The sequence below is a fragment of the Drosophila guanche genome, unplaced genomic scaffold, assembly GCF_900245975.1.
Source record: "Drosophila guanche unplaced genomic scaffold, DGUA_6, whole genome shotgun sequence".
NCBI classification, from domain to species: domain Eukaryota; kingdom Metazoa; phylum Arthropoda; class Insecta; order Diptera; family Drosophilidae; genus Drosophila; species Drosophila guanche.
This window is the reverse complement of record NW_022995744.1, coordinates 3,020,349-3,046,871: the sequence shown is the minus strand read 5'-3', so window position 1 is coordinate 3,046,871 and position 26,523 is coordinate 3,020,349. Positions and strand designations below refer to the sequence as shown.

Here is a 26,523-nt window from a genome sequence, read left to right as displayed (position 1 = left end):
AATGCGAAATCATTTTCCTTTTTTTATTTTCTCTGTTATTGTAGGATTTCAACAGGCACCAACCGGGGGGAGGACGAGGACAAGCACGAGCTAGATGATGAAGTGCCGTCGCCAAACCGCATCTTTTATACATTTATACACACAAAATTTTTATACGTATCACAGATACTCGCACAAATATCTGCGCTGGAAGGTCTCCCTCTTCCTCTCCCCCACGACAGACAGGAGGCAGCTGCATATTTATGCACAGTTCAAAGATCAAAATGAATATTTTATTTGATTTGATTCCTGACTGCGGCTCACTGGCTCACTGACTCTCTCTTGGCTACAAGGAAAGCATTTTTAAGCGCTCAATCCCAATCCCGGCCATAATAAATTCCTGGGAGAGGGCCAATTGTCTGCCGGCTCAGGATTGACGATTGAGGGCATGGATATGCGCCCTCCCCCATATTTGTGCTCCCGCCTGATTGAATACGAACTATGTAAATGTGTGTGGTGGCACGATGCGATGGAGATGTGTTTAAGCGCTGATAAAGCGCCCCAAAGATCCCTGTTGGTGCGGCTTACAGAATGATGTTGCCCGAAAGAACCCAAGGACCCCAAAGCACAAATCCCTTAAGCGGACAAGGCTTAACGGAAACTATTTTTTAAAGGCATTAACTTTATTTACATATTAACTTCCTCCCCATAGCAGGGCGAGGCCATCTCATATAGTGCTTAGCCGCGGAGCTGGTTGATCAGCCTACGCTGCCTCGCGTCCAGCTGTAGCATTCGGCGCCTCCTGCGCTCCTGGCGCTGCCTCCTTAGCTGACGACGACGACGAATGAAGGCACGTGTGCGACGCCTGGCCGCTGCAGATCCAGAAGAACCCGAGGAAGACGATGACGCCGTGGTCGTGTCCGAGCTCGAAGAGGCCACTGTAGTTGTTGCGGTGGAAGGAGCAACTGTTGTGGTGGCCGTGGACGCGACAGTAGTTGTAGCTGAGACGGTTGTGGTCGTGCCTGTGGCAGCGCCACTCTCCTGGGCCAGCAAGAAGCAGCCGAGGACCGCGAGGAGAAGCACAAATGAGAAGCGCATGCTGACGTGTGTCCAATCTGGCAATCTGTGGTGACTTTTATACCAGATCTTGTAAGTCGATAGAAGTACGTCTCCTATCAGAAAATGCTATGCAATGTAATGAGCAAACATGCTTGACATTCGGAAATGTTTGCTCAGCTTTTCGATTGACATTGGTTTCGGTACATACAATATGTAATTGTTTAAGTGGCTCACCAGTTGCAAGTTAGATTAGTAGTTTTTTTGGGCTCAACCTCAGCGACTCTAAGCGGGATATTACTTCATGCAACAGATTGCAGAAGACCTNGGTATTTTATTCTGCAAATTTTGTATACTTTAAGCTGCTGCTCCAAGAATACAGCATCGCTGGACGACTTCTTTCTTACAAGCCTATCCGCGGAGCTGGTTGATCAGCCTACGCTGCCTCGCGTCCAGCTGTAGCATTCGGCGCCTCCTGCGCTCCTGGCGCTGCCTCCTTAGCTGACGACGACGACGAATGAAGGCACGTGTGCGACGCCTGGCCGCTGCAGATCCAGAAGAACCCGAGGAAGACGATGACGCCGTGGTCATGTCCGAGCTCGAAGAGGCCACTGTAGTTGTTGCGGTGGAAGGAGCAACTGTTGTGGTGGCCGTGGACGCGACAGTAGTTGTAGCTGAGACGGTTGTGGTCGTGCCTGTGGCAGCGCCACTCTCCTGGGCCAGCAAGAAGCAGCCGAGGACCGCGAGGAGAAGCACAAATGAGAAGCGCATGCTGACGTGTGTCCAATCTGGCAATCTGTGGTGACTTTTATACCAGATCTTGTAAGTCGATAGAAGTACGTCTCCTATCAGAAAATGCTATGCAATGTAATGAGCAAACATGCTTGACATTCGGAAATGTTTGCTCAGCTTTTCGATTGACATTGGTTTCGGTACATACAATATGTAATTGTTTAAGTGGCTCACCAGTTGCAAGTTAGATTAGTAGTTTTTTTGGGCTCAACCTCAGCGACTCTAAGCGGGATATTACTTCATGCAACAGATTGCAGAAGACCTCAAGCTCACTCATTTCGATGGGATTTACATTGCATATGTATGTGTGTATTTATCTTCAATTACAGATCTTTCTGGATCGTGTTATCTATATGGTAACAGACAGAAAATACACTTTATGGGAAAATAGGAAAATACTTTCTAATAAAAATGTACTAAAATTATTTACCTTATCCATTACGGAGGATATCTTTTATTCTCCCATGTAACTTTTGATTATGCATCTCTATCCTACTCCTATAGGAACCTCAATGGGAACCATCGATACAATATGGTTGAGATAACCGGTAGCTCCCGCAGACTACAAGATATGAATCTGGTTAAGTGAATAATTGTCTGATCCCATAGCCAGAACAGTGAGTCCCAGTGTTGGATATAAAGAACTTTACATCAGAATTCATTTTCAAAATACTCGTATATTCAATTTTTCATATTTCATGGGTGCTTAAAGATAAGGATTTCATCAGGGAATGATTTATCGGGAGTTTTGGATATGTCTCCTTTCTTCCCGCTTAACCTCGGAGCTCGTTGATCACACGGCGCTGGTTCTGAATCCTGTTGCGGAGCCTCTGGGTCTGGCGCTGCCTCTGGCGCTCACGGCGCTGTCGCTGACGAGCCAAACGACGGCGACGTCGGCGACGCCTGGCCGCTGCGGAGTTGGAGCCTGAAGATGATGAGGACGCTGTGGTCGTGTCGGAGGTCGAAGAGGCAACGGTGGTGGTTGCGGTGGAAGGAGCGACTGTTGTGGTGGCCGTGGACGCGACAGTAGTTGTAGCTGCGACTGTTGTGGTCGTGCCTGTGGCAGCGCCACTCTCCTGGGCCAGCAGGAAGCAGCCGAGGACCGCGAGGAGAAGCACAAATGAGAAGCGCATGGTGAGGTGTGTCCAATCTGGCAATCTGTGGTGACTTTTATAGCAGAAAACCCTCTGAAGTAGTTTTTGTAATTGTTGTAATTAACAGATAGTTCCACTGTTTTTCTATTGGAATTTGGCAATGTTTGCACAGCTTGTCGATCGACTAAATTCACCAGGTACATAGCGGAGCAAACAAAAATATTTACACAATGTCGAGAAACCAAATAGTTACACGGCTTTCTGAAGCCCAAGATCTGTATAAAAGACCTGCTCTGACGCAGATTCAAGCACAGCACGTTACCATGCGCTTCTCATTCGTTCTCCTTCTCGCGGTCCTCGGCTGCTTCCTGCTGGCCCAGGAGAGTGGCGCTGCCACAGGCACGACCACAACAGTCGCAGCTACAACTACTGTCGCGTCCACGGCCACCACAACAGTCGCTCCTTCCACCGCAACCACCACCGTTGCCTCTTCGACCTCCGACACGACCACAGCGTCCTCATCATCTTCAGGCTCCAACTCCGCAGCGGCCAGGCGTCGCCGACGTCGCCGTCGTTTGGCTCGTCAGCGACAGCGCCGTGAGCGCCAGAGGCAGCGCCAGACCCAGAGGCTCCGCAACAGGATTCAGAACCAGCGCCGTGTGATCAACGAGCTCCGAGGTTAAGCGGGAAGAAAGGAGACATATCCAAAACTCCCGATAAATCATTCCCTGATGAAATCCTTATCTTTAAGCACCCATGAAATATGAAAAATTGAATATACGAGTATTTTGAAAATGAATTCTGATGTAAAGTTCTTTATATCCAACACTGGGACTCACTGTTCTGGCTATGGGATCAGACAATTATTCACTTAACCAGATTCATATCTTGTAGTCTGCGGGAGCTACCGGTTATCTCAACCATATTGTATCGATGGTTCCCATTGAGGTTCCTATAGGAGTAGGATAGAGATGCATAATCAAAAGTTACATGGGAGAATAAAAGATATCCTCCGTAATGGATAAGGTAAATAATTTTAGTACATTTTTATTAGAAAGTATTTTCCTATTTTCCCATAAAGTGTATTTTCTGTCTGTTACCATATAGATAACACGATCCAGAAAGATCTGTAATTGAAGATAAATACACACATACATATGCAATGTAAATCCCATCGAAATGAGTGAGCTTGAGGTCTTCTGCAATCTGTTGCATGAAGTAATATCCCGCTTAGAGTCGCTGAGGTTGAGCCCAAAAAAACTACTAATCTAACTTGCAACTGGTGAGCCACTTAAACAATTACATATTGTATGTACCGAAACCAATGTCAATCGAAAAGCTGAGCAAACATTTCCGAATGTCAAGCATGTTTGCTCATTACATTGCATAGCATTTTCTGATAGGAGACGTACTTCTATCGACTTACAAGATCTGGTATAAAAGTCACCACAGATTGCCAGATTGGACACACGTCAGCATGCGCTTCTCATTTGTGCTTCTCCTCGCGGTCCTCGGCTGCTTCTTGCTGGCCCAGGAGAGTGGCGCTGCCACAGGCACGACCACAACCGTCTCAGCTACAACTACTGTCGCGTCCACGGCCACCACAACAGTTGCTCCTTCCACCGCAACAACTACAGTGGCCTCTTCGAGCTCGGACACGACCACGGCGTCATCGTCTTCCTCGGGTTCTTCTGGATCTGCAGCGGCCAGGCGTCGCACACGTGCCTTCATTCGTCGTCGTCGTCAGCTAAGGAGGCAGCGCCAGGAGCGCAGGAGGCGCCGAATGCTACAGCTGGACGCGAGGCAGCGTAGGCTGATCAACCAGCTCCGCGGCTAAGCACTATATGAGATGGCCTCGCCCTGCTATGGGGAGGAAGTTAATATGTAAATAAAGTTAATGCCTTTAAAAAATAGTTTCCGTTAAGCCTTGTCCGCTTAAGGGATTTGTGCTTTGGGGTCCTTGGGTTCTTTCGGGCAACATCATNAGATAAATACACACATACATATGCAATGTAAATCCCATCGAAATGAGTGAGCTTGAGGTCTTCTGCAATCTGTTGCATGAAGTAATATCCCGCTTAGAGTCGCTGAGGTTGAGCCCAAAAAAACTACTAATCTAACTTGCAACTGGTGAGCCACTTAAACAATTACATATTGTATGTACCGAAACCAATGTCAATCGAAAAGCTGAGCAAACATTTCCGAATGTCAAGCATGTTTGCTCATTACATTGCATAGCATTTTCTGATAGGAGACGTACTTCTATCGACTTACAAGATCTGGTATAAAAGTCACCACAGATTGCCAGATTGGACACACGTCAGCATGCGCTTCTCATTTGTGCTTCTCCTCGCGGTCCTCGGCTGCTTCTTGCTGGCCCAGGAGAGTGGCGCTGCCACAGGCACGACCACAACCGTCTCAGCTACAACTACTGTCGCGTCCACGGCCACCACAACAGTTGCTCCTTCCACCGCAACAACTACAGTGGCCTCTTCGAGCTCGGACATGACCACGGCGTCATCGTCTTCCTCGGGTTCTTCTGGATCTGCAGCGGCCAGGCGTCGCACACGTGCCTTCATTCGTCGTCGTCGTCAGCTAAGGAGGCAGCGCCAGGAGCGCAGGAGGCGCCGAATGCTACAGCTGGACGCGAGGCAGCGTAGGCTGATCAACCAGCTCCGCGGATAGGCTTGTAAGAAAGAAGTCGTCCAGCGATGCTGTATTCTTGGAGCAGCAGCTTAAAGTATACAAAATTTGCAGAATAAAATACCGAAACAAATCAACAGCCATTTGTTGTGAAGAGCTTGGATAAAGAGGAAAAACAAAAAGGGTTTGCCTAGCTGCGGTTCTACTGGCATCCTTGGGGTCTGGCCCCGTTTTGAGTTGCAAATCCATCAAAGCGGAGGCTGTGGCGTATTTCTCACGCTTCGGTGGATCTCTGCAACTCTGAAATTGGCACAAAGGCGTATAGACGGCGGGACGGCGGGACGGCGGGGACACACTGGATGTCCGGATGCCTACACCGTCTACTCTTTCCCCGAGACTGAGGCGAAAGTTTTCGCCTGCAGCGTTGGCAAAAAAAGTTTTCCCGCCGCCGACGCCGTCGACGCCGCCGCTGAGGCTGCATAAAATTTGTGTCCAAATATGATTTCTATGCTCTCGTACTGGCTTTAAGAATTTCTATCTGGGCGGGAGTCCCCCGATCTCTTCCTTTCACCTTCCAACTGTAGCTGACGCCTAAATGCGCCTAAATGAAATTTTTGCTAGTTGGCTCGAAACTTTTGCCGCTGCACCTTTTTTGAGCCAAAAGTTTGTTTCAAGTTCTGTTTCTGTGAGCCCTATGGCAAAGGCTGTGGGCGGACTGTGGGCGTGGCGGGGGCAGAACTTTTATAATTATTTGATTTGGCAAATAGCAAAGGGCACAGGGCACAGGGCACAGGGCTAGCAAAAGGGAGGATGCTGCTCCCTTCGATATGTACTGAGAGTTTGAAAAGATTTTTTAGCACAAGGAATTCTTACAATTTCCAGTTCAAATGTGAACCGATAGCCGCATCCCCAGAACACACGATATTTTGATGCAGAAACGTAAAAGCTTCCACAGTTGAAGAGACAAGCACTCCCCCTCCGACTGGGGTCCGAGAAACATCTGAGAAGAGAGCAAATAGAAAACTGTTTTCAGGCAACCAACAATAAAGAGAGTTCTCTGGTAGATCTTTACCCAGCAATGGGTTCCAAACTCCTCAGAAGTTGCTCGGCATCGAAGTGGCATTTTCTGAATATCGTAGACTTGCAGCTTTTTGTACTTAAAAGAGAAATAAAACTGAACAAGCATGCTGTGTAAATACTATATGGGTGTGCTTACCTGTTCATTCAATTCGAACGAGTCTGGTGATAGTGTAACAGTAGAACTCAGACATTTGGCAAAATAAAATGTCGTATATTAAGCTGTTCTTACTACTCTCCGCTCTGGTCTTTCTCTTGTGCACCACCAGGCTGGAGGTTCTCGCGGCTGGCGCTAAATCGACTAGTGGCTCGGCGTTCAGTCATCGATTTGCAAGTGATTCTGCGGGGATGAGCGGGGAATCAACACTTCCAATGCCACCATGGGAGATTAGATTGATTAACGAAAGTTTGATGAATACAACGAACCGGAAACAAATTGGGCCACAAGCACTGAAACAGCAACAGATACCATGGTTGAAGGTGAAGGCAGATGATATCTGGAAATTTCTCTTTGGACTCTACCTAATATATCTGTCTGTGTTTCTATTCTAAGAACTATTTAGTTGCATTTGTATACTTAAATTTGAGTAAAATGCATTATTCTTTGGTTAATGGTTTCACCTGTTTAACATATTTAAAGCACTTGGTACCCCTTTCTGCTGCGCTGCTGCAACTCCAAAAGCCAAACATACAAACGTAGGAGGTGTGTATGTTCAGGCCATATGCTAAGTAACCCCCGCTCTGTAACCTCTGACTCTGGACGGAGACGATAGCTTCGCTGTTGCTTTCGTCAACTGCAACATAATTTATGACGCTTTCATTAAAAGCGACAACCGAAACACACGCCCACACACAATCACGGGGCTTGGTAACAAATGTCCAAAGGAGTTGTGGCTCAGTCCATGGAGTGGCGTTTGTGTGTGTGTTCGGGCCAGGCCGAAAAGACAAGTCTCGTGGGGGAACTACCGAGTCCCGTGTGCCAGACAGTTGTCAGAGAGAAGCAAAAACACATCGGCCGAGAGTGTGCAGAGTGCCCACCCCAGAACCAGAACGTCGCCAACATTTCACCCCGAACGGTGTCAATTTTTTAATGTCAAGCGTTTAACTGGCATACCGTTGCACAGGAACACACACACGTAGCCCAGTCAGAGCCAGAGTCCTTCCGTCGCGCTTTGACATAATTAAAGGCCATTAATCACGTGTGCTGATTCAACAACGCCCACTCTCTCTCTCTCTCTCTCTCTTCCTTTCCCTCTCTCTTTTGCCCGGTTAGGAAAGGGCAGTGGAGTGTAGACCAGTGATGTAACGTCCAGGGGATTGTAGACCTAGGAGACCCGTGTGACCTCTCATAGGGTTAATAAAGCCACTTGAGTCTGGAGTCGGGTCGGGTCGGATCAGGTCGGGACGGAGATCAGGTCGCAGGCGCATTTAAATTTACCCAAAACCCAACGAAGACACGACACTGATGCTGCTCCTGCTCCTGCCGCAAAATGTGTCCGACTGGAAAAATTGTTTTTTTCACATTTCCTCCCCACTTTGCTGGTTATTCTCTTGCCTTTTTTCAGAGTTTTGTTCCATCCGGAGATTCCCTCTCTTTTTTGTGCTTTTTATGCTGCAGCATTTTGGCGTCAATTAACGTTCTTTGTTGTGGCGTTACATTGGACACATTTTGGTGGAGGTGTCCAGCGTCGGAGTCAGAGCCATGGTCATAGCCTCGTACACGATGCAGAGATACACCGCGTAGATTGCAAATGTCGCGTGGATGTGTTGCGCTTCATTGCGCCTCAGTTTGTAGTGATGCCCCCCATTCAGAATTATCAACAATTTTGGGCCAGTGCGGCAACGAAATACTCTACACCTGAGATCCACACATATCGGCGCATTGATGGTTGACTCGAATTACAATGAATGTACGAATGTACAAGAATTTAATAATTGAAGGGGCGTTTTTCTTGTTTTTTATTGCTGGACTGATCCTCCGAATATGTCTAACCTAATAGCAGTGAATTCGAAGAGCAGCTCCTGCCAGACGACACAAGCATGTATGTAGATACTCCCGAAAATATATTCCCCTACATACCGATGCTGTCGGCGATGGCTCTTATATAGACTTATAGTCTCGCATATTGACCACGAGACCAGAGGCGGGGGCTCAGTGAAACACCTTTGCCCCGCCCATTGGGGGATTGATTTTTAACGAGCATGGACGCTCGATGCGCCATCAATTCTTTTCGTATTTTTTATCCTCTCTCTTTGTCGACCCGCTTTAATGCTGGTTGTAAAAAATTATGGAAAAACAATTTTTAATGGACTAAATTGCTGCAAAAATGGATGCCATGCGTCCGGCATTAAAGGGGTTAAGAGTGCATAAAAACAGAGAATTATTTCCGTTAAATGCATTGCATAGTGCGGTTCGTTAAGGTCCTACTATGGATATGTCCATTGAGGGGATTTGCAGTCGAACAAATTGTACATACATAAGCGTATGGAAAAAGAGGTTTTACTAAGCTATGATTAAAGTATTCTCCTGCATGGCTGACTCTTGATCTCCCACACTGGCATTATACTCCCAGAAGTCCATTCGCAGTCGCAACAGAAGCGAGCCCTGCCAAGAATCAACATGACACCGAGCCCACCCTAATCCCTGGGCAAAGCCAATCAAATCTTAAAATAACACACTAAACACTCAAAAATTCCGCACAGAGAAGAGGAGCAGCAGCAGTCGCCCCCAAGAACTTTGTGTGGCCTAAGCCACTGGCTAACATTTAAATTCCCGGCTGGAGCGGCACTTTGTTGCTTTAAGCTGCAACAAGAACATCCATAGCTCTAAGTGGCAAAGTAAACATGGCATAGATGTCGCAGTCGGTGCGGTATCCCGGACACATGAACGGAAAGTCCGCCCCATGGAAAACTTTCTGGCGAATGCCTCGCGGCCAATATGCATAGACACACACACACACACGAGGAACTCCTGCTCCTGGTCCCCTGCTTGCCGGGTGTCCTGTTGTCCTGGTCTACGTGTTAATTTGGTTCAGCGTAATTGTAACTTGACATGCATGCACCGGAGGGTGGTGCCTTGTGGAGAACCCAAAACTGGAAAGTGTTTTAATTGAATTATTTTCATTGTCGCCCCAGCTCGAGCTGTTGCCTGCTGGCATTATTAACTTTTCTTGTTGCTACAATTTATGCAAACTTTCTAAAAATAAAAAAAGAGCACCCGCTCACACAGAGAGATACAACCAAACACACACATACAGATACAACTTGAACCCCAAGCAACAAAAAGTTAAATGAGTTAAACGAGCAATTTTATGAGCATGTCGAAAGTTTTGCGAATGCCCCGAAATACCAAGAAGAAAAAAAGCGACAACTGAAGCATTCGATTTGTGTCCGTGGAATGAAATGGAAGTTTAGCACGCGGTTTAGGCCGCGGGCTTTGCACAACAAAATGGGGATGGGGATTGGTCATCCTGCTCCTCCTTCTCAATCTGGAGTTTAGTCGAGGTGTTGCTGTGGAGCATCGATTGATTGCAGGCATTTGCAGGAGAGGTTGTTGCTGTTAGAAATCCAATTATCCGACAGCCAACACTTGACCCACAACTTTCCCCTCAAATTCTGCTGCTGGCCAATACCACAGTTATGCCCAAAACTATAATCTCTCAACCCAGTTCTACTCCACCTCCACTCCACTTGCTCATTCTTATCGCATCAGTCGGCAAACATTTTCAATTTCAATAGCCTAACGAGTTGTTGTTCGGGCTGTTCTACTCTTTTCTCTACACTCCGAAGAAAACAACAGTTACTTCGTGTGGATATCAAAGGGACAAACGTCAAATCACTAATGTTTCCCTTGTTTTTTCTCAGTGTACATGCCTTTGTGGCCCTGAGCAAAAGCGCATAAAAATGCTCGCCCCCAAAAAGGCCAAATGCAAATTCCGAAATGCGGCCAAAAAGGCAACAAGGAAATAAGCCATTCACACTCTGGCTGATACGGAAGCTGATACGAGAGAAAGAGAGAGTGCATGGAATGGGGAATCGTGTGAGGGATATACATACATGTACAAATGTACACATGTATGTGTATGTGTGGATTCTAATTCAAAGGCCAAACAGCAGCCACAATGCCAACATCCACATCCACATGCGGAGCAGAGCAGAAGAGTAGAGAAGAGAATAAGAGCTGGTGGGAAAAAGAGAAGAAGAGAGCGGGTAAGGGAGAGGTTGCACGATGTGCAAAATGTTCTTAATTCTCAATTCATATGCAAATTTATTTTATCGCCCGCTCTGGCTGCCGGCTGGCTGGATAACCGTCCGCCCGACAGCCTCGAATGGGTGCTGCTGCTGCTGCCTGCAACAACAATGAAGGATTGTGGCCAGAATCCGAAGCGGAACACCCCAACTCACACAACCCATTTCAATCATCCATGTCAGTGTACAGGCTACATTTAGGAGTCCAGGCCAGTCTCGTTCCGCTCCCGTTCGTACCGGCTCGTTATTGCTTGTAACTGTGTATTTGATGGCCTGCTCCTGACTGCACCGCTTGATAATTGATCGCCGGCATTAAAAATGTTCAGGAAAACAATAATAAAAGCAAGTAGGAAGATTGGAAAGGAGTTCTTACAAATGTCTATGCTAATTATAAATATGCATCATATACCTACAGATGTTCATAATTACACATGAATGTATGTTATGTGTATGTGGAAGGTGGAAGGTGGGCCAGGGATCCGCTCGTAACGAGCTTCAGATTGCTGTTGCTATTTGCTATTTGGAGATCGGCGTTTAGGTATCTACCTCATGGTTTCTATTATATTGAAGCAATGTAGTGTTTTGTTTTATTAGTTCTTATTATGGGAATTTGTCTTATAAGGCCTAACATATTTTCTGTTCCGACTAGTGTATAAGGGATATGATTCGATGACATTTTGAAGAAACATCCACTAAGAAGAATATAATCGGGCTCATTTCGCACATGATGAGAATGGGCAACGGAATGAGAATTGGTATGAGAATTGTGCCTGACGATGAGGGCCATGTGGAAGCGTTGATGATGGCCGAAAAGGCAATTGAGAAGCAGCTGGAGCCCGGACAAGGCTTTGAATTGATTTCACTTTGGGGCAATCGTCCCACAGAGACACAGCGGAAGTCATGTCGTGCTGCAATACCCGGCCCTGCTGCTGCCGTTGCCACTAGGCAGACAGTTTTTTTTCCCAGCCACCCTGACTCTGTATGGGGGACACTGCACGTCTGCGCAATTTCAAAGCAATTGCAAACGTTTACCAAGGCGCACACAAAAGTAAAGTAAAGTAAGGCGGAAGTGTTTTCCTGCTTTCTTTCCTTCATTTTCCTCGTTTTTGTAGTGGGTGAAAGTCTTTTTAATTGAAGTGGACTTGGGGACACATACACACTCACACACTGCATAGGGTACACCACTCTACTGGGGTATTTTGAATTCAATGATGCAGCAAGCGGTCAACGCCTTTGACTGCTTGCAAGCAACCGGCTCCTTCAAAAGGGCCACCATCGGGCACAAAAAACCGGGCCGAGACTGAGGAAAAGGAGGCAGGAACTAAGTCCATGTCCATGCGGCTGCCGTATATGTCATTAAAATTTACTACAATCTATTTTGCTTGCTAATTGGCACTTGGCCATGTCCTGTGCTCCTGGGCCATGGCTCCAACTCTGTCTTTGGCGCTGGCTCTTTGTGCTTGCCCGAAGATCTTCCGCTTTTTCCTGGCCATAATCATTACTTGCACTGACGACAACTCCGGCCTAATTGCTGGGAACGAGAGAGCTGCAACTCTATCCTAGAAAATGCTCTGCGAGCGTTTAATTACGGCCCTGGTGTTGATGGCACTTAGTACTTGCTAAGCCATACACACACATAAAAAAACATTCAAAAGTTAAATTTACCGTACGCTTAATGCAGCCTCGCTTCCATTTTTGCATTTCTTCAAGGTGACCCGAAGCGCAGACCCGAAAGTGAGGTTAGGGCCGCCATTTACCGCACGCATTAGCATGTGTCAAGTGCGGATGAACTTAGCTCTTCTGCCATCCACGCCTTGGCCACTTTCCGTTGATGCGTGGCAAAAACACACTCAAATACTTGAAGCCGCATCGCCACTACGAAATCAGCCAGCCCCGCCCCACGACTCGCTGCGTGGCTCCTCCTGCAGACGCCTGCATTTCATTTCTAATTACGTTCCGCAAACTTCCCCTCGAGAGCCGAGCTAATGAAATCTTACGAACGGACCGTAATGCGAGCACAAAATGTATTAGGGAATATTTACAGAGCACTTGAAAAACGCTGACTGTGTATTAGGGATACAGCAAATGAAATTCGAATAAATTGCGTTGCAAAAATCAACGATCAACGTGTTGTTAGAGAGAGAAAGCAAGAGGTAAAACGCTAAATTAGTGTTGATAGCCGTAAAATAACCAACATACATACAATCTACTTCTTTCGTTATCAGACCCCAATCTATGTTTGTGGATGAGTTGGAAAACCAGAAAACCAATTATTTATATTAACAAATTTATTTTAAATTACATACACACATTTTAGCATTTACATAACATATATACATTTTTCACCAAGTTGGCAGTCCTCAAATCGAATGGAACTCATTTGTTTTGCCACACTACATCGCATATAAACACACACACATATGCACATTCCCACAGCCGCTTTTTTTTGTGTTTGCCCGTTTTCTTTATTTTAGTGAAATTTGCATACCACCGACCAGACCAGACCAGACCAGACCACCAACAACCGAACTTTGACAATGCAATTTGAAAAGCCTGACGTTCGCCCGATCCCTGCCTGCCCTGCCACATGTGGCTAAACATTAGCGGTCACTTGTGGGAGCCTGCCCCTTGGACTGCTGCTGGCTTTGCGGCTTTTTTCGGTAAGTTATTTGTTTTGTGACACTATCGCCGCTCGTCCGTCCATCCGTACTTGGTTCTTATCGGGCACCCGCTCCGGCTTCGGCTCCGTTTGTCTGCGGCTGCTCTGGCTCGAGCTCCCAAGGGGGGGTCAGAGCTTGACACGAGCCAGCAACCATTGGACAGGACTGGCCACAAAACCGATTGCGACTGTCCTTCCCCATTGTTTGTCACGCTGCAGTTGTTCTGTTTTTCTGTCCTCCACCTGGATACGATACGTTTTCCGTGCTCACCTCGATTTATTATATGCTGTTTTTCTAGGGCTATATGCTCCGGAAAAACGTTCTTAATGAGCCTCATACGGATTTTGTGGCTTCTCTGGCTTGAATCGATGCAAAGTTGGGCCCCGAACAATAGACTGAGGACTGTCCTGGGATTGGCTTGGAAGAGGAGTACCAGCAAGATGTAGATGCAAATCAAGTCGTGTCCTGGTCCTGGTCCTGGTCCCTGTCCACACCCGGCGCAATTCTAGAACTCGGAGCCCATTGTTTGCACTCAAATTATTTACACATTATCTGCGGGCACAGGAGCCAGCCGGAGGACGAGCCCCAAGTCCCCAAGGAGAACACACACACATTGAGAGAGTCAGTTGTTATTTTAATAGTTTAAGTAACCATAATATGTTGAGGACTTTTTAATAAACTTGAAACACGAGCAAGCGTGAGCCACAAGGACACCAGAGACCGGTCCCCAGAGAGGGCAAGGATGTGGATGTAGACGTGGAACAACTGCAGTCGGGGCCAAGATTTATGCAAACCAAAATGTTGCCAAAAATTACAATTTAATGGACTCGACACTGTGAGGAGAATGTGCGTGCTCGTGTGCGTGGCTTGGTGTGGCGCGGCGCGGCGCGGCGTGGCCCATAATGAGCAGCGAGAAACTTGCAACAAAAGCCAAAGTCGACAAGACAAAGGCCACAACAACAACGGAAAGAAGGAGTCGTCGTAGGACCAAGAGAAACTAGAAATGTAAGCAAAAGTAACTTCTCTAATTTTGCAGGAAATATGAAGCCATTAAAGTGCAGCAGACAAGGCGAAACATGGCAACATCTTGACTACTGCGGCACACACATACCCAGACAGAGGAGAGGCTGAGTCTCCGGCTGAGGAGGCTCCAGCCGCCCCGGCCATGTGGCGACTGTGTCCTGTAAAAGTTGTCCTCGAGAGTGTGAAAATAAATTGTAAAAAGTCGCAGAAGTGAAAATGGCAACTGGTTTGCATGTGGCCCCACAACAGTGGAACTCCTCTCCACGGGTCAGGTCAGGCCAGCGGTAAGCAGTAAACAGCTGTTGCACTGTTTTTTTTTCCTATTTCTACAATTTATTTCCACACAAAAAAACAGAAAATAGGAGGAAGGAAAAATCCGTTTATACATATCTTTAATTGCCAACTTGTCCAGTGACAGGCGGCGAGAAAAATGATCACCGTTGAGGTCCAGCGAGGGATTCTGGGCGACCAGCTGGTGTCACATGTCCGGCGCTAGCTGCACTTAATCACTGCCCCGGCCAGCTGGCAGTCGTGGCGACCCGGAACAGCCGGACGGGCCTTTGCCCTTTGGGAGTCACCTGAGTGGAGTCCGGGCACTAAGCCATCCAGGAGAGCACTTTTATTGGACCGATTGAGAGCGATAACGGGAGCTCCGAGCAATTCGCGATGCTCCCCATGCCGCAGAGATATAAATATGCACCGAGTTTACACTCGGCAGTCGGACTGCCCGATGGATCGACCGCAATGTCGAGCTGCACCCGGAATTAAGTTAATTTTAATCTACGCTGATTAATTGCATTGTCAGGCCAGATGAAATGTCCTGCGCTGGTGCTGGTGAGAGTGCTCCACTGGAGGGCCCAGTGGCAACCGCATGCCAAGTGTTAAATGTCAGAGTAACGCTTTTAATACAATTTTGTGGCAGATGCGAGGCAGGGCCTCAATTGAAACAAGTCAAAAGTATTACGTTAATTGCACGAAACTCTCGCGCCAGTACAGTGCGTTTCGGGATAATAATTAAGGGGGAGAGGGTTTTCGAATAATATCCAAAAGTGTTTTGTTTCTGCCACGGGTGCTCCATGCTCGAGTTTCGGCATCATCTAATCGACAATCGTCCACAAATTGCTGTTTAAGCAGCGCACATTGAAATTCCGTTTGCATATCGGCAATAATGTCGTACATTTGGTTGGTTTTTTCCTCTCCCCTCCTCTCATCCGGCTCTCTCCGGGATAGGGGAGCGGGCCACTATCTAGCGCGGAGGGACACACTCAATTTAATGGTCTTGGGTGTTCCAAATTCGGAAATTAAATAGAACATTAAGAGGTAAAACGCTCCACAGAGATCCCTCTATTTGCATAAACGGCCAGAGGCGGCACCTGATAAACAGGTGTCGAACAGGATATAAAATTCTATTCGCTCTTCCCTTTTTAAACGTTTTTCCTTACCAATGGTACCTTATTAAATTGACCATATAATACGTTCTTTGAATGACCATAACTCTTCCAGCTTAAGTTCTGGCAAATATCTATTTTTCTATAAGAAGTGCTAGAAATTAACTCAATTTCTATGGGGATTTCTTTCGGGCTTTATATGAACAATTATATATTATTTTTTGCGTGAACAAAATCGTAATTTGAATGTTCTATTACTTACAGATGTCTCTTAAAATGATATATGTGCCACTAAAACTACTGGCTACCATAACTTGGGGAAAAATCAACTGCTTTTTAATCAGTTGAGTAGGTTCAAGTACAATTATATTCTTCATGTAAGACTATTTTTCTTTTCCAGTTAACTCAAGTCCAATGCAGAGCAACCAAGATCCGGCTTACAGTCAGCAACGCCTCCTTGCCTTGTTTATGTTTTGCTCTGAAGCAATTCAACTATTGCGTAGAACTAACCCAGAACAGGGCCATTGTCATGCGGAGGAGCACACTTCGTTGGGTTTTTTTTTTTTTTTTTTGAAAACATTGCGAGGCGTTTGCATAAAAATTTGATAATTTGGAATGTGTTTTGGATAAATCATACAGGAATGGGATAAATACAAAATGTGCAATTAAGTCGCTGGGTGGCCCCCAATGGAACCTAATGGAGCAAATGGTCATTAAGCCAATCGCCATGAACGCCATGCACCATTCCCCCATTCTTCCACACACAAAGGCAAGTGCGCAGCTTAATATGCAAAAAATCAATTCAATTTTCGATTTTGCGGCCAGATGTCGCCACGTTTGATGTGAAGTGCACATCAGAAGTCGCTCGCCGTAATTCAAAAAAATTAATCAAAAATCCATTTTGACAGCCTGCAGTGGGTCCGCAACGAAACGATACGACTTGGCCATGCCCTTCCCTGCATGCCACGCTATCAGGTGAGCCAGCAGCAGTAGCAGCACCAACTATGATTGATGCGAATGACTCAGCCTGAGGCGGAGGAAACTCACTTAACGATGAGGTGCACGTCGTGGGGAACGTGGAAGAAACTGCAGTAATTGACATTTAGGAGGCAACAGCTGGCGCCCACCGGCAGTCTAGAGAAGAACTCTCCAACTGACGTCAATGGGCTGAATGAATCACGCTCCACGACAGCCTGGATCCAAGCTGATCTCCTGGCCGAGATATCTTATGCACTGCATGTCCCCGGCTGGCTATTTTTATTCTCAGGGCGGCTCACTTCTATCGACGAAAAGGCGATAAGGCGCACACGCACCCATAAACCTCGAATAATTTGGCTTTTCCTATCCAGTGACTGCGAAATGACCTTAAAATTAAATTGCCAATTTTGTTTTTTATAGCCAACATGTGTCCCTCCCCCTACTCGTGGCGGGGATTGCGATGGGTTGAATTGGATCGAGACTAACCATCACCTCCTGTGCCCAGCCCGCCTGCAAATATCTCTCAATAACCAACACCCATCGCTGATTAGGTCCCCGAATTGACAGCTTTAACCGATCTCGGTCGATCCACCATAAAGGCGCAATACGATGATACGAATACGACTACAATATGAGTACCATCGAGATACCAGCGATCGGAGTTGTCAGGCGGATGGTTCGCACGTTCGACAGACCCGCGACGATCCCCTACTGCATACAAAGCAGGGCTTCGGCTTCGGCTTCAGCTTCAGCTTCTGCCTCGGTGTACATATGTACATATGCCTGCCTATGGGTATATCCGATTTTTTTGTCGCTGCCTCTCATTATGCTCGTCTTGTTGGCCTTTTTGCCACTTTGGTTTCGTATATAAATCTAACGCGCTGCGTTGCCCAGACATCACTTCTTTGGTGGAAACTTCAGTGACAAGTTTAGCTCCTGCTGTGATCAGTGCGCGTTTCCCTCAAGTAACCAAGGACTTATATATATATTCCCCTACCAACCGCCAATCGCAAGTCAAATTAAATCCAACATGAAGTTCAGTGCTGCTTTGGCTCTGCTGGTGATCGCTGGGTTCGTGGCCAGCGGCGATGCCCTGCCCGCCAGGAAAAGTGAGTTGAGCGAGAGAATACAGGAGCTGAGAGGCCTCGTCCACAAATCTCACAAAGGATTAAATGAGTCGGAGATCACGCTATTCATTCGATCATTAATCATCTCTCATTCCATTGGTCAACATTTACTGAAGATCGGCAATACCTCGTTCCAGGAATGGTCTACTACCAGCAGCCCGCCGCCGCCGAGTGGTACGGTTCCGCGCCCCAGCAGCGCATCATGTACATGCAGTACGTACAGCCAGGACGCACCCACGCCCGCTCCACCCAGGCAGCCAGCGCCCTTGTGGCCGGAGAGACCGTTGCCACCGGCACCTACCTGAAGGGTAAGCACTCGCCCACTAACTAATCCCAGCCAGAACTAACAGTGCGGTTCCTAACCAAAGATTGCAATCATGCAGAGTCTGTGGATGAGCTCAGCGCCGAGGCCCAGGCCGAGGATGTCCTGGCCGCTGCCGGTGCCCATGGAGCTACCTCCGTGGCCGAGGCCTATCCCGAGGAGACTCCTGTTGTCCAGGTGGCCATCGATGCTGATGTCGTGCCTGAGGCTAAGCCCGAGGCTGAGCCAGAGGCTGGCGCTGCCGTCGTGGAGACAGACGAATCCGCCAAGGTGCCACGTGAATTCAACTTTGTGTCCGAGGAGGCTGCCGCCGCCGCAGTCGCCGCTGAGGAGGAGGCCATCGCTGAGCCCCTCGTGCCTGCCAACCGTTATCTGCCCGCCAAGAAGAAGGTCATTGTCGAGCTCGAGCAGTCCGAGGAGGATGAACCCGAGGTCGCTGCCATTGAGGATGAGGAAGCCGAGAACACCGTGTCCGACGATGTTGACGAGGATGAGGAGGAGCTGCTGGTGGTGCCGGTCAAGCCAGTGATCAAGAACCCAGCCCGCGTGCCCAATGCCCGTCGTCCAGCAGCTAAGAAGCCAGTCAAGGCTGCCACTCCAGCTGCCAAGCCCTCGAAGAAGCCTGCCGCTCCCTTGCCCGCCGGCACCTTCTTCCCCATCGACTTCGGAGGTACCAGCGGCGGCGCCATCGCCATTGCCAACTCCTTCAGTACCGGCGAAGGAGGCGCTGCCACCAGCCATGCCATCGCCTACGGCTCCCCCGACTCTGTGCGGGCCCGCGTCCGTCCCAATCCCAGCAAGTTCCGCCACTAAGCCACCGACTGATGACCATCCTCCACATCTTGCTAGATCCAGTCTGTAAATTAAAGCTTCTCCTGTAATTATTAGCGAAATTGTCAACCTTTGAGCGCATTTAAATAAAGTTCTTTCTGTTTTTAAACGCCATTGAAGAGATTATTCGGTTGGGGAAACGATCCTCCGCTATGCATTTCTAATATATTTATGTGTTCTATTTCATTTGATGATCTGGTCTTGCGACACGATCTAAACCTACCCGAGATACAATCAAAGTGGAAATGGGCAAAGTAAATTCTCTTAAATGAAGAAAACAAATCAACGATCATTAGGGCTAAGGGGGATGCATCGATCCTTCTCATTCGTATAGCATAATATGTGGATGTATATTTTAAAAGACACTACGCGTATTGTACAGCTCGCTAGACTGCTTGGATTTCGTTACTCTTATTTTTGTTTATACAAGAACTGTAGAGGTATCCAGGGATGAATCCTGTGATGCTAGGCTACATGGTTAGCTCGGAATTGTTTATAACTTTCTGCATATTCGCTAAGCTTTTTTGTGTGACTAATATATAAAAACATTAAATTTAGTGTCTCCTGCACCGCCACCACTGCTGCCGCTGCTGCTCCTGCGACTCCTCTGGCTCTGGCTCTGGCTCTGGCTGTGGCTGTGGCCGTCCTTCTGATATCAGTAGCCGTACTTGTCCTGCAGCGAAGACATCACATCATTGGCCAGATTGCTGATGCGGCCGGCCACCTTGTGGACGCCTTGGCGCACACTTTCCTTTACACTCTCCACGTCTAGGTCGGGCGCATTAAAGTTCGCAGACGAATACCCTCCGCCATTCCCCCCTACAGAAAAGATATTTTAGAGGTCAGAATTTGCATCTATAAAAACGAATGTTCCCTCACCCCTGCCAACTGAAGATCCGTCGTTGAAATAGTCCGACGAGGATATGGCACGTGATCCCTGGAATCGATTCAGACTCCCGCCAACATCAGAGGAAGATTGCTCGCTGGCAAAGTATTGGTCGGAGCCAAAGCCCTTGGAGTTGCCAAACTTTTGTTGGGCTATTACGGGATCGTTGCTGGCGGTGCTTTTGCTTTTGCTGGTCGCATAGGAGGAAGAAGAGGTGGATGTGGATTTGGCACCCGAACCGCTGCTCGTCTTGGTCGACGCCTTGGGGTTGTCGTAGTCGTAGTTGTTGGCAAACATTGACGTAATATTGCTATGCGTTCCGCCTATGGGCTCGATAGTCTCGTAGCCCAACGCATCCAGCTCGAATTTGTCCAGTTTGCTGGAGCCTACAGCCGAACTCTCTCGCTTCTCACTAGAATGTCCTCCTGTGCCGCCTCCGCCTCCGCCTCCACTGCTATACAGCGAGTAGTCGGTGAAGAAATTATCATTCTCCAGCGAAGAAATTTTATTCTTGGGAGCCGCCGTCTGCTGAATGGTCGCCATGTCCCCGATGGCGGAGTGGGCCATATCGGAGCCACGCAGATTGAAGCCCATGCCCAGGCGCTCCATTTGCTTGGCCTTGGCCGGATCCATGGTCTTTAGCTTTGCCTCTTCGCGTGTCTTCTGCACGGATAGCTCCTGGTAGGCCAGTCGCATGCTGGCCACCGTCTCCAGCTCCTCTTCCGCAGTTTGGGGCTTGTCAACGGGCGCTGCCTGGACGCTGGACGTCTTCATCTCGTTGGCCGCATTAGCGCGAGCCTCAATATCGGCAAAGTTTGTCTTTACTTTTGTAGCTCCCAGACCGCCGCCCACCTTACGAGCTCCCAGCTGCAAAAGGAAACACACAAATTAATCGGGCGCACCTCTATATTGCTCGTGGAAAAACTTACCCCGCCCTTCTTAGGCTGTATCTTGCGCACCCCTATTGAGGAGGGCACGGAGGATGTCACCACCGAGTTGAGCAGATCCACGCTGGGGGCGCCGCCTAGCTGGCTCTCCAGATTAATGAGCGAGGGAGTCGGCTTCGTCTCCAGCTGAAAGGCAAACATTGATGAGCAAGTGGCAGGCATAGGTGACAGGCGAGAACAAATCAACTCTAAAAGCGCGGGCGTGTCTCCTGTGTGTCTCTCTGGGGTGTCTCCTACCTTGCTGATGTTGTTGTTTTCCGCATTAAAGTCCGCAGAGGGCACATTGTCATTGTCGCACTGTGCAAAGAAATCCTCCTCCTTGGCAGCCTCGTTGCCCTCGCTCTTGTCGACCGCCGGCTCCAGAAGATGCAGCTGTTTGGTGTTGGTGTTGTTGTCGGTGTAGGTGTCAGTTTCACGTTTGTGGTATATCGATTGGGATTGGGGTCGGAATCGTAGTTCGGAAAAGCGCAAAGGCATATTAGCAAAAGCAAATGTTAATTAGGTGTGTCAGTGTCAGTGTCAGGAAACTCCAGGCAAGAACAAACAAACAAGATGGTCAGAGCCAGAAGTGGAACTGAGAACTCACCTTGGTTCCGTGCACCTTCATGGCCTGTTGGGCCTGACCACTCAGCTTGTCCCGATAGAGCTGGGCCGCCCTGGAGTTATACTTGACCTGGGCATCGGAGCTGGTGCAGTTGTGGGAGCGGAAGAACTGCGAGGCGTTGGCATTACCGCCGAGCTGCATCTGGCGCAGCTGCTGCCACGTCCAATTCGTGTCCAGATTGGTGCTACGCACGAAAGTCAGGTGAACGCCCAGGTTCCGGTGGACGGCCGAGCAGTCGATGCAAATGAAGATGCCATACGTGACGGATGACCAGGTGGGTGCCTTGGCCGCGCAATCAAAGCAGGACTGAAAGCGGTGTTAAAGCGGGTCATAGGGTGAGTGTAGGGCTACTACTAATTGTGGGCCGAAGGGCAAGCTGCCAAAGTAGGGCAACTCACTTTATTTGCTGGCTGAGCACGCAGGCGACTGAACACCGACTCGAGGTCCTGCTTGGTGGGTCCCGCAGCGGAATTGGACATGACGAATACTGCACAAAACTCAATTGTTTGTTCACAGCTATGAAAATTGTTGACGTTGCCTGGCCGTTGCTCTTTCACCTTTGAAGATGTTGTAATCCCTGCCCCAATATCAAAAAGACCCTGTTTAGTTTAGTTTTAATGAGCATACACCCTGGGTGTTACCTAAATAAAGACTTTTAAATTAAATTCTTGAACTTTTGTACGTGGACATGTGTTTTCAGTGTGACCGCGAAGTTATCGATCAAAGATGCCGTCTGACCTTCAAAAATATTCCGCAAAAGGGTCTCTCCTTCTGAAAATATTCCGAAAATATACCGATGAGAATCAGATTCCTCGCTTTTGATATTCTGTTTCATATTACTAGCAATTTGAGACTCTCCGCGCGAAAACTATAATTTGATCCCATTACTGAACCGATTTTCTGTGCTCTGTGTTTGTTTTATTTGCTAGCAATATTAAAATCAAAATTAAATTAAATTTCCTATCATTCGGTTCATGGCGACCTCGTTAAAGACACACTTTGCATTTTGTAACTGAGTATTTTTGTATCTTGTTTTTAAAGTATTTTTATAAATCTTTACTTTCTCCAAAATGTCGAAAGAATCGGGTAACGAAGGTTTTTAACACGGCCGCTTCCACTAGCGGTCGACGAAAAAAACACAGCGAAACTTTTTTTCAAACGTACTCATTTCCTAGTGGGTGGCCCTGTTGCTAATAACTTAAATATGTAGTTAATATGTAGCAAAAATGTAGATACCATGTGAGCCGATGAAAATCTTATTTAACGATTTTGAATTTCCTTAATGTTTAATACCAGATAAAGTCGTAACATATATTATAGTATAATTAATAAATACATTTTCCACATTATTAGCTAGTTGTTATGACCTTTTTTTTTGGCTCATTTGATAAGTAAGGTTCAAACTAAAAAGGTAAAACAAAAAAATAAACGGCGTGCCACTAAGTGGGAATGAAATTTAAAGTGGCTTCAAATGGAATGTTGCTCCATGCGACCACTTGTTGATTGTTATCCGGTAGTTAACATGGTACGCGAGCGCTTACAGCAATAAATCATATTTATACGAGGGCCAAAAGTAGCTGAAACCTGAATATAACTGAATATAAAGTAAACGTTCACCATCCTAATAGGCTTTAGATGGTTGTACATATTGTCGAAATATATATCAAATCATGGTGATGCCTCGTTATTTGCCTTTGCATTTTTTATTACATTAACAATTTTATAACTTTCTTGAATGTTTTTGATAAAAGTTCTCTGCTTTTCGTGAGCCATCAACCAATATCTTTTATTGCAAGGTGTGTTACATAGAGCGGGTGTTCGATATTCCGAAAAGTTGAAGTGCTTAGCAGGGTGACCATTTAATCTGCATTATTTAAACCCAGTATGGGTTGATTATATGGGTATTATAATCCATTAATCTTATACTCGGTACTCATTTTATCAATTTATAAAGAGATAAACACACATTTTTATTGCGCCGGAACGGACTTATCCAATAAATAGTTTGGTGCTTTCTCCATGCATTGTTGTGTCCCAAGCTCCATATCTACTCTAAAATAACACACACAAATATCAAACGCAAAACAGTGTACTCAGAGAGCATGCACTTTGCGTATTTTGTTTATATTGGGCACAGAGCGAAATATACAGCACTTTCTGCCGCAAGAAAATTTTGCGCATCTGGGCAATGGGGTTGACGGTATACTTACAGTATGTTTTGAAAATGAAAGGGTATATTTCGGTTTATTGCGAGGGTCTGTCGGTATATTTTATCGATAGTTCCGCAGTCACACTGGTGCTTAGCACAATTAATTTTAAAAATCAAGGAATAGGCTCAAAAAATATGGTAAAATCACCATGGCTGGTATGTGAACGTGAATCTAGTTGGAAAACCTGGTCCAATTGGCGCTACAAAAGTCGTAACCTACAAATGACCTATAAAACCATCTATTTATTTATTTAGCGAGAGAAGAACGAGTCTCAGTCCCCGTGCCAAAAAGAAAACCCAATGGGCTTGAAGGAAAGAAACCAGGGATCGCCGAGCGAGGGTTATTTCGATATCACAGAACAGCATGTGCAGAGGTATATCAAGACTGAGCCGCATGACGAACAACAATCCGTGGATTTCGAACGGGATCCTTTCGACTTGCTGGCTGAGCTACTCGAGGAAGAAAACGTGCCCGTGTACCTTGTTGAAATGCCATTAGAGGCGCCACCACCGCCGTCTATCTCACTGCCCGATGATTGTTTTTTGTTTAATAGACGTGCGAACGTGGGAATTACCTCTCCCATGGCCAGTTCTTCCGTCAGCATCAGCGAACACCTGGCTCCGGAACCACCAAATCAAAGCGAAACTGCCTTGGACACAATGCATGAAATGCGCGTTCAAAGTAAAAATCGATCCCTTTCAAGGCGATCCAGTTGTTCTCAGCAAATAAAGAAATCTAGGCGTAGACGTTCTCGGAGTGGGTCTGCCAAAGAGCGACAATGCACTCCGACTGGGCCAGCACGCAGGAACAGAAACGAACGCAAAGGAGACAGGGCCACTTGCAGCCGTAAAGGGTCTTCCAATAACAGTTCCTCGATGGAAACTAAAAGATGCAACAAATCAAGAGCAAAGAGCAAGAGTACCTCAATGATATCTAGCGACACCAATAGGAATAGAACACGCAGCCCAAATAGAGCGTGCTCCAGCGATCGTGTACAGTTTCGCAAGAACATGTCATACGAAATGCGATGTAAATTCGAAGAGAATGGAAATGTATTTCGCCGTGGACGTTCTAGAAGTAGTTTATCGAACAGAAGAAACGGGCATCGACACAGTTTGAGTCCCATAAGATCACCGTCCAGAAGCCGACGAGAGTTTCCCAGATATATTCGTCGCTATTCCCCGAAACGAATGTCCCGGTGGCGATTTCTTTCTCGTGAGCCAACCAATAGCCCCTCAAGAAGTAGATCACGGCAACGATGTTCTCGACTGCGTCACAGAAGACACTCCAGAAGTAGATCCCGACAGCATTGTCGTTCCCGTGAGCATGCTACTCGCCACTCGTGCAGTAGATCCCGACAGCATTGTCGTTCCTGTGAGCCAGCTAGTCGCCACTCGAGCAGTAGATCTCGAAGGCATTATCGTTCCCGTGAACCAGTTACACTCCACTCGAGCCGTAGACCACGACAGCAATGCTCGCGCGAACCACCCAAACGCCCCTCGAGAAGTCGATCTCCTTCTGCTGTCAATGAAACCAGGATGACAGACACCCTTTCTCCTGTCTGCTCGGCCATGCCCAATGAGTACTTGCAAGCGAGCGGTTTTATACATCCATCTCTGGGACAAGCCGCACCAATGGCTCACAAGTCTCCAAGGCCGATACTACCCATAATAACCTGTCGATTCGGAAATCCAGGACCACCGCAAAGACATTTGCCGCAAATGCCAGGTTCCGTAGCCAGCAACCAAATGTGGTATACACAAGAGCATTATACTCACTTTGAGTACAGCACCACGACTATGCAAGATGGTACGAGCTGGCAGGCACCTGTCTACAACTGTGCAGGTGCAACGCATTCTACGTTGGGACCCCACGATCTACGCCACCGCCTGGGCTCGACTCTCTCTTTGCCCTTGGGCCCACACGACCTTCGCCACCGCATCCAGGGCCGCACAGAGTACAGTTCATTTCCCACGGAGCAGGAACACATGGCCCCCCCTTACAGTACAACTACGTTTGGCCAGACGGGCTATCCGAGTCAATATTACACAAATGGCTACTTATTGTGAATATCAAAGAATTCTGTATAATACTTATTTTTAATAGATGGTCAAGAACCGTGAACCGAGAACCGCTTTATTTTTTGCATTTTGATTCTACATCAGTGTCAATAATAGTATTATAGTATAATATTATTCTAGCGAGTTGAATTTAATTGTCCATTTGGGGCACGTGGCGGAATGCGGCTAATGATACGACGCTTCGGCTCTGCTGGCTGGAGGGAGAATATGGAACTATTAATGTTGCGACCGCAGCACCTCATCGAGGGTAGATCGCTTGGGGTGCCGAGTTCTCAGCAGGCGATGTCAAGTGGGTGTCTGGTTCCGGCTTCGGCTCCGACGCCTCTTTAGATTTGGACTTTAAAAATTCCAATAACCCGCCGTTTTTGCTGAAATCGATATCCGAAGACGACTTCTTGTTGTCGTTATCCATGGACCAGTAGGTTTGTGAAGTAGCGTTCGATGTGAATTTCAGGGGGCTTCGGCTCCCTTACGTCTTGGCTCGTCCCTTCCGACATTCTGCAAATGTGTGGGAGATTCGAAAGAAAAAGTAAACAAAAAGGCTCAGTCTGATCTGAGCAGCGACGCCGACACGAAG

The 26,523-nt window shown here is 47.3% G+C and overlaps 8 protein-coding genes and 2 long non-coding RNA genes across 20 annotated transcripts; 5 read left to right on the top strand and 5 right to left on the bottom strand.

Moving 5' to 3' along the window:
• Window positions 1-627: 627 nt before the first annotated feature.
• Window positions 628-1,211, bottom strand: LOC117579960 (spore coat protein SP65-like). Its single transcript, XM_034266133.1, has one exon. The coding sequence runs from the start codon at window positions 1,075-1,077 to the stop codon at window positions 718-720; it is 360 nt and encodes a 119-aa protein (XP_034122024.1). The 5' UTR covers window positions 1,078-1,211; the 3' UTR covers window positions 628-717.
• A 152-nt stretch (window positions 1,212-1,363) lies between these two features.
• LOC117579959 lies at window positions 1,364-1,940 on the bottom strand. The gene has a single exon (XM_034266132.1). It carries the CDS (start codon window positions 1,804-1,806, stop codon window positions 1,447-1,449), a length of 360 nt encoding a protein of 119 aa, XP_034122023.1. The 5' UTR covers window positions 1,807-1,940; the 3' UTR covers window positions 1,364-1,446.
• Window positions 1,941-2,484: 544 nt separating this feature from the next.
• Window positions 2,485-3,060, bottom strand: LOC117579956 (general transcriptional corepressor trfA-like). Its single transcript, XM_034266130.1, has one exon. The coding sequence runs from the start codon at window positions 2,958-2,960 to the stop codon at window positions 2,601-2,603; it is 360 nt and encodes a 119-aa protein (XP_034122021.1). The 5' UTR covers window positions 2,961-3,060; the 3' UTR covers window positions 2,485-2,600.
• Window positions 3,061-3,108: 48 nt separating this feature from the next.
• On the top strand, window positions 3,109-4,810 carry LOC117579955 (location of vulva defective 1-like). Of its 2 annotated transcripts, XM_034266129.1 has the most exons (2): window positions 3,109-3,485; window positions 4,625-4,810. In XM_034266129.1, exons 1-2 carry the CDS (start codon window positions 3,152-3,154, stop codon window positions 4,756-4,758), a joined length of 468 nt encoding a protein of 155 aa, XP_034122020.1. In that variant the 5' UTR covers window positions 3,109-3,151; the 3' UTR covers window positions 4,759-4,810. The 2 variants fall into 2 exon arrangements, with proteins under 2 accessions (XP_034122020.1, XP_034122019.1); XM_034266128.1 differs by lacking the exon at window positions 4,625-4,810 and having other exon boundaries at window positions 3,119-3,720.
• Window positions 4,811-5,108: 298 nt separating this feature from the next.
• Window positions 5,109-5,701, top strand: LOC117579957. Its single transcript, XM_034266131.1, has one exon. It carries the CDS (start codon window positions 5,247-5,249, stop codon window positions 5,604-5,606), a length of 360 nt encoding a protein of 119 aa, XP_034122022.1. The 5' UTR covers window positions 5,109-5,246; the 3' UTR covers window positions 5,607-5,701.
• Window positions 5,702-6,089: 388 nt separating this feature from the next.
• Window positions 6,090-8,494, bottom strand: LOC117579349. The gene is made up of 3 exons (XR_004573473.1): window positions 6,781-8,494; window positions 6,637-6,720; window positions 6,090-6,564 (listed from the first exon to the last, which is right to left on the bottom strand). It is a non-coding gene; the product is annotated as an uncharacterized LOC117579349 (long non-coding RNA).
• A 4,763-nt stretch (window positions 8,495-13,257) lies between these two features.
• LOC117579377 lies at window positions 13,258-16,338 on the top strand. 5 transcript variants are annotated; one of them, XR_004573478.1, is made up of 3 exons: window positions 13,258-13,549; window positions 13,848-14,554; window positions 16,225-16,338. It is a non-coding gene; the product is annotated as an uncharacterized LOC117579377 (long non-coding RNA). The 5 variants fall into 5 exon arrangements; XR_004573479.1 differs by lacking the exon at window positions 16,225-16,338 and adding an exon at window positions 14,614-14,830; XR_004573477.1 differs by lacking the exon at window positions 16,225-16,338 and adding an exon at window positions 14,611-14,830.
• Window positions 16,339-17,817: 1,479 nt separating this feature from the next.
• LOC117579375 (transcriptional regulatory protein AlgP) lies at window positions 17,818-19,332 on the top strand. Of its 4 annotated transcripts, none has more exons than XM_034265249.1 (3): window positions 17,818-18,047; window positions 18,203-18,373; window positions 18,449-19,332. In XM_034265249.1, exons 1-3 carry the CDS (start codon window positions 17,969-17,971, stop codon window positions 19,198-19,200), a joined length of 1,002 nt encoding a protein of 333 aa, XP_034121140.1. In that variant the 5' UTR covers window positions 17,818-17,968; the 3' UTR covers window positions 19,201-19,332. The 4 variants fall into 4 exon arrangements, with proteins under 4 accessions (XP_034121140.1, XP_034121138.1, XP_034121137.1 ...); XM_034265247.1 differs by having other exon boundaries at window positions 18,182-18,373; XM_034265246.1 differs by having other exon boundaries at window positions 18,182-18,373; window positions 18,434-19,332.
• A 174-nt stretch (window positions 19,333-19,506) lies between these two features.
• On the bottom strand, window positions 19,507-22,383 carry LOC117579374 (ADP-ribosylation factor GTPase-activating protein 2). Of its 3 annotated transcripts, XM_034265243.1 has the most exons (7): window positions 22,297-22,382; window positions 22,054-22,232; window positions 21,638-21,961; window positions 21,289-21,423; window positions 21,034-21,177; window positions 20,098-20,971; window positions 19,507-20,037 (listed from the first exon to the last, which is right to left on the bottom strand). In XM_034265243.1, the coding sequence occupies exons 2-7, from the start codon at window positions 22,132-22,134 to the stop codon at window positions 19,874-19,876; spliced, it is 1,722 nt and encodes a 573-aa protein (XP_034121134.1). In that variant the 5' UTR covers window positions 22,135-22,232; window positions 22,297-22,382; the 3' UTR covers window positions 19,507-19,873. The 3 variants fall into 3 exon arrangements, with proteins under 3 accessions (XP_034121134.1, XP_034121135.1, XP_034121136.1); XM_034265244.1 differs by lacking the exon at window positions 21,289-21,423 and having other exon boundaries at window positions 22,297-22,383; XM_034265245.1 differs by lacking the exons at window positions 21,289-21,423; window positions 21,638-21,961 and having other exon boundaries at window positions 22,297-22,383.
• Window positions 22,384-23,928: 1,545 nt separating this feature from the next.
• Window positions 23,929-25,981, top strand: LOC117579842 (serine/arginine repetitive matrix protein 2). The gene is made up of 2 exons (XM_034265939.1): window positions 23,929-24,020; window positions 24,120-25,981. Exons 1-2 carry the CDS (start codon window positions 24,000-24,002, stop codon window positions 25,932-25,934), a joined length of 1,836 nt encoding a protein of 611 aa, XP_034121830.1. The 5' UTR covers window positions 23,929-23,999; the 3' UTR covers window positions 25,935-25,981.
• Window positions 25,982-26,523: the final 542 nt, after the last annotated feature.

What these genes read in the sequence shown, in the direction of transcription:
- LOC117579960 (XM_034266133.1), bottom strand. Translation starts at nt 1,077, where the DNA reads ATGCGCTTCTCATTTGTGCTTCTCCTCGCGGTCCTCGGCTGCTTCTTG.
- LOC117579959 (XM_034266132.1), bottom strand. Translation starts at nt 1,806, where the DNA reads ATGCGCTTCTCATTTGTGCTTCTCCTCGCGGTCCTCGGCTGCTTCTTG.
- LOC117579956 (XM_034266130.1), bottom strand. Translation starts at nt 2,960, where the DNA reads ATGCGCTTCTCATTTGTGCTTCTCCTCGCGGTCCTCGGCTGCTTCCTG.
- LOC117579955 (XM_034266129.1), top strand. Translation starts at nt 3,152, where the DNA reads ATGTCGAGAAACCAAATAGTTACACGGCTTTCTGAAGCCCAAGATCTG. An exon ending in AGCGGCCAGGCGTCGCCGAC is followed by an intron (nt 3,486 to 4,624) that starts GTCGCCGTCGTT and finishes CTGGATCTGCAG; the next exon opens with CGGCCAGGCGTCGCACACGT.
- LOC117579957 (XM_034266131.1), top strand. Translation starts at nt 5,247, where the DNA reads ATGCGCTTCTCATTTGTGCTTCTCCTCGCGGTCCTCGGCTGCTTCTTG.
- LOC117579375 (XM_034265246.1), top strand. Translation starts at nt 17,969, where the DNA reads ATGAAGTTCAGTGCTGCTTTGGCTCTGCTGGTGATCGCTGGGTTCGTG. An exon ending in TGCCCTGCCCGCCAGGAAAA is followed by an intron (nt 18,048 to 18,181) that starts GTGAGTTGAGCG and finishes CATTTACTGAAG; the next exon opens with ATCGGCAATACCTCGTTCCA. An exon ending in CACCGGCACCTACCTGAAGG is followed by an intron (nt 18,374 to 18,433) that starts GTAAGCACTCGC and finishes TCCTAACCAAAG; the next exon opens with ATTGCAATCATGCAGAGTCT.
- LOC117579374 (XM_034265243.1), bottom strand. Translation starts at nt 22,134, where the DNA reads ATGTCCAATTCCGCTGCGGGACCCACCAAGCAGGACCTCGAGTCGGTG. An exon ending in TACAGCCTAAGAAGGGCGGG is followed by an intron (nt 20,972 to 21,033) that starts GTAAGTTTTTCC and finishes TTCCTTTTGCAG; the next exon opens with CTGGGAGCTCGTAAGGTGGG. An exon ending in CGGATCTTCAGTTGGCAGGG is followed by an intron (nt 20,038 to 20,097) that starts GTGAGGGAACAT and finishes TCTTTTCTGTAG; the next exon opens with GGGGGAATGGCGGAGGGTAT.
- LOC117579842 (XM_034265939.1), top strand. Translation starts at nt 24,000, where the DNA reads ATGGTAAAATCACCATGGCTG. An exon ending in TGGTAAAATCACCATGGCTG is followed by an intron (nt 24,021 to 24,119) that starts GTATGTGAACGT and finishes TTATTTATTTAG; the next exon opens with CGAGAGAAGAACGAGTCTCA.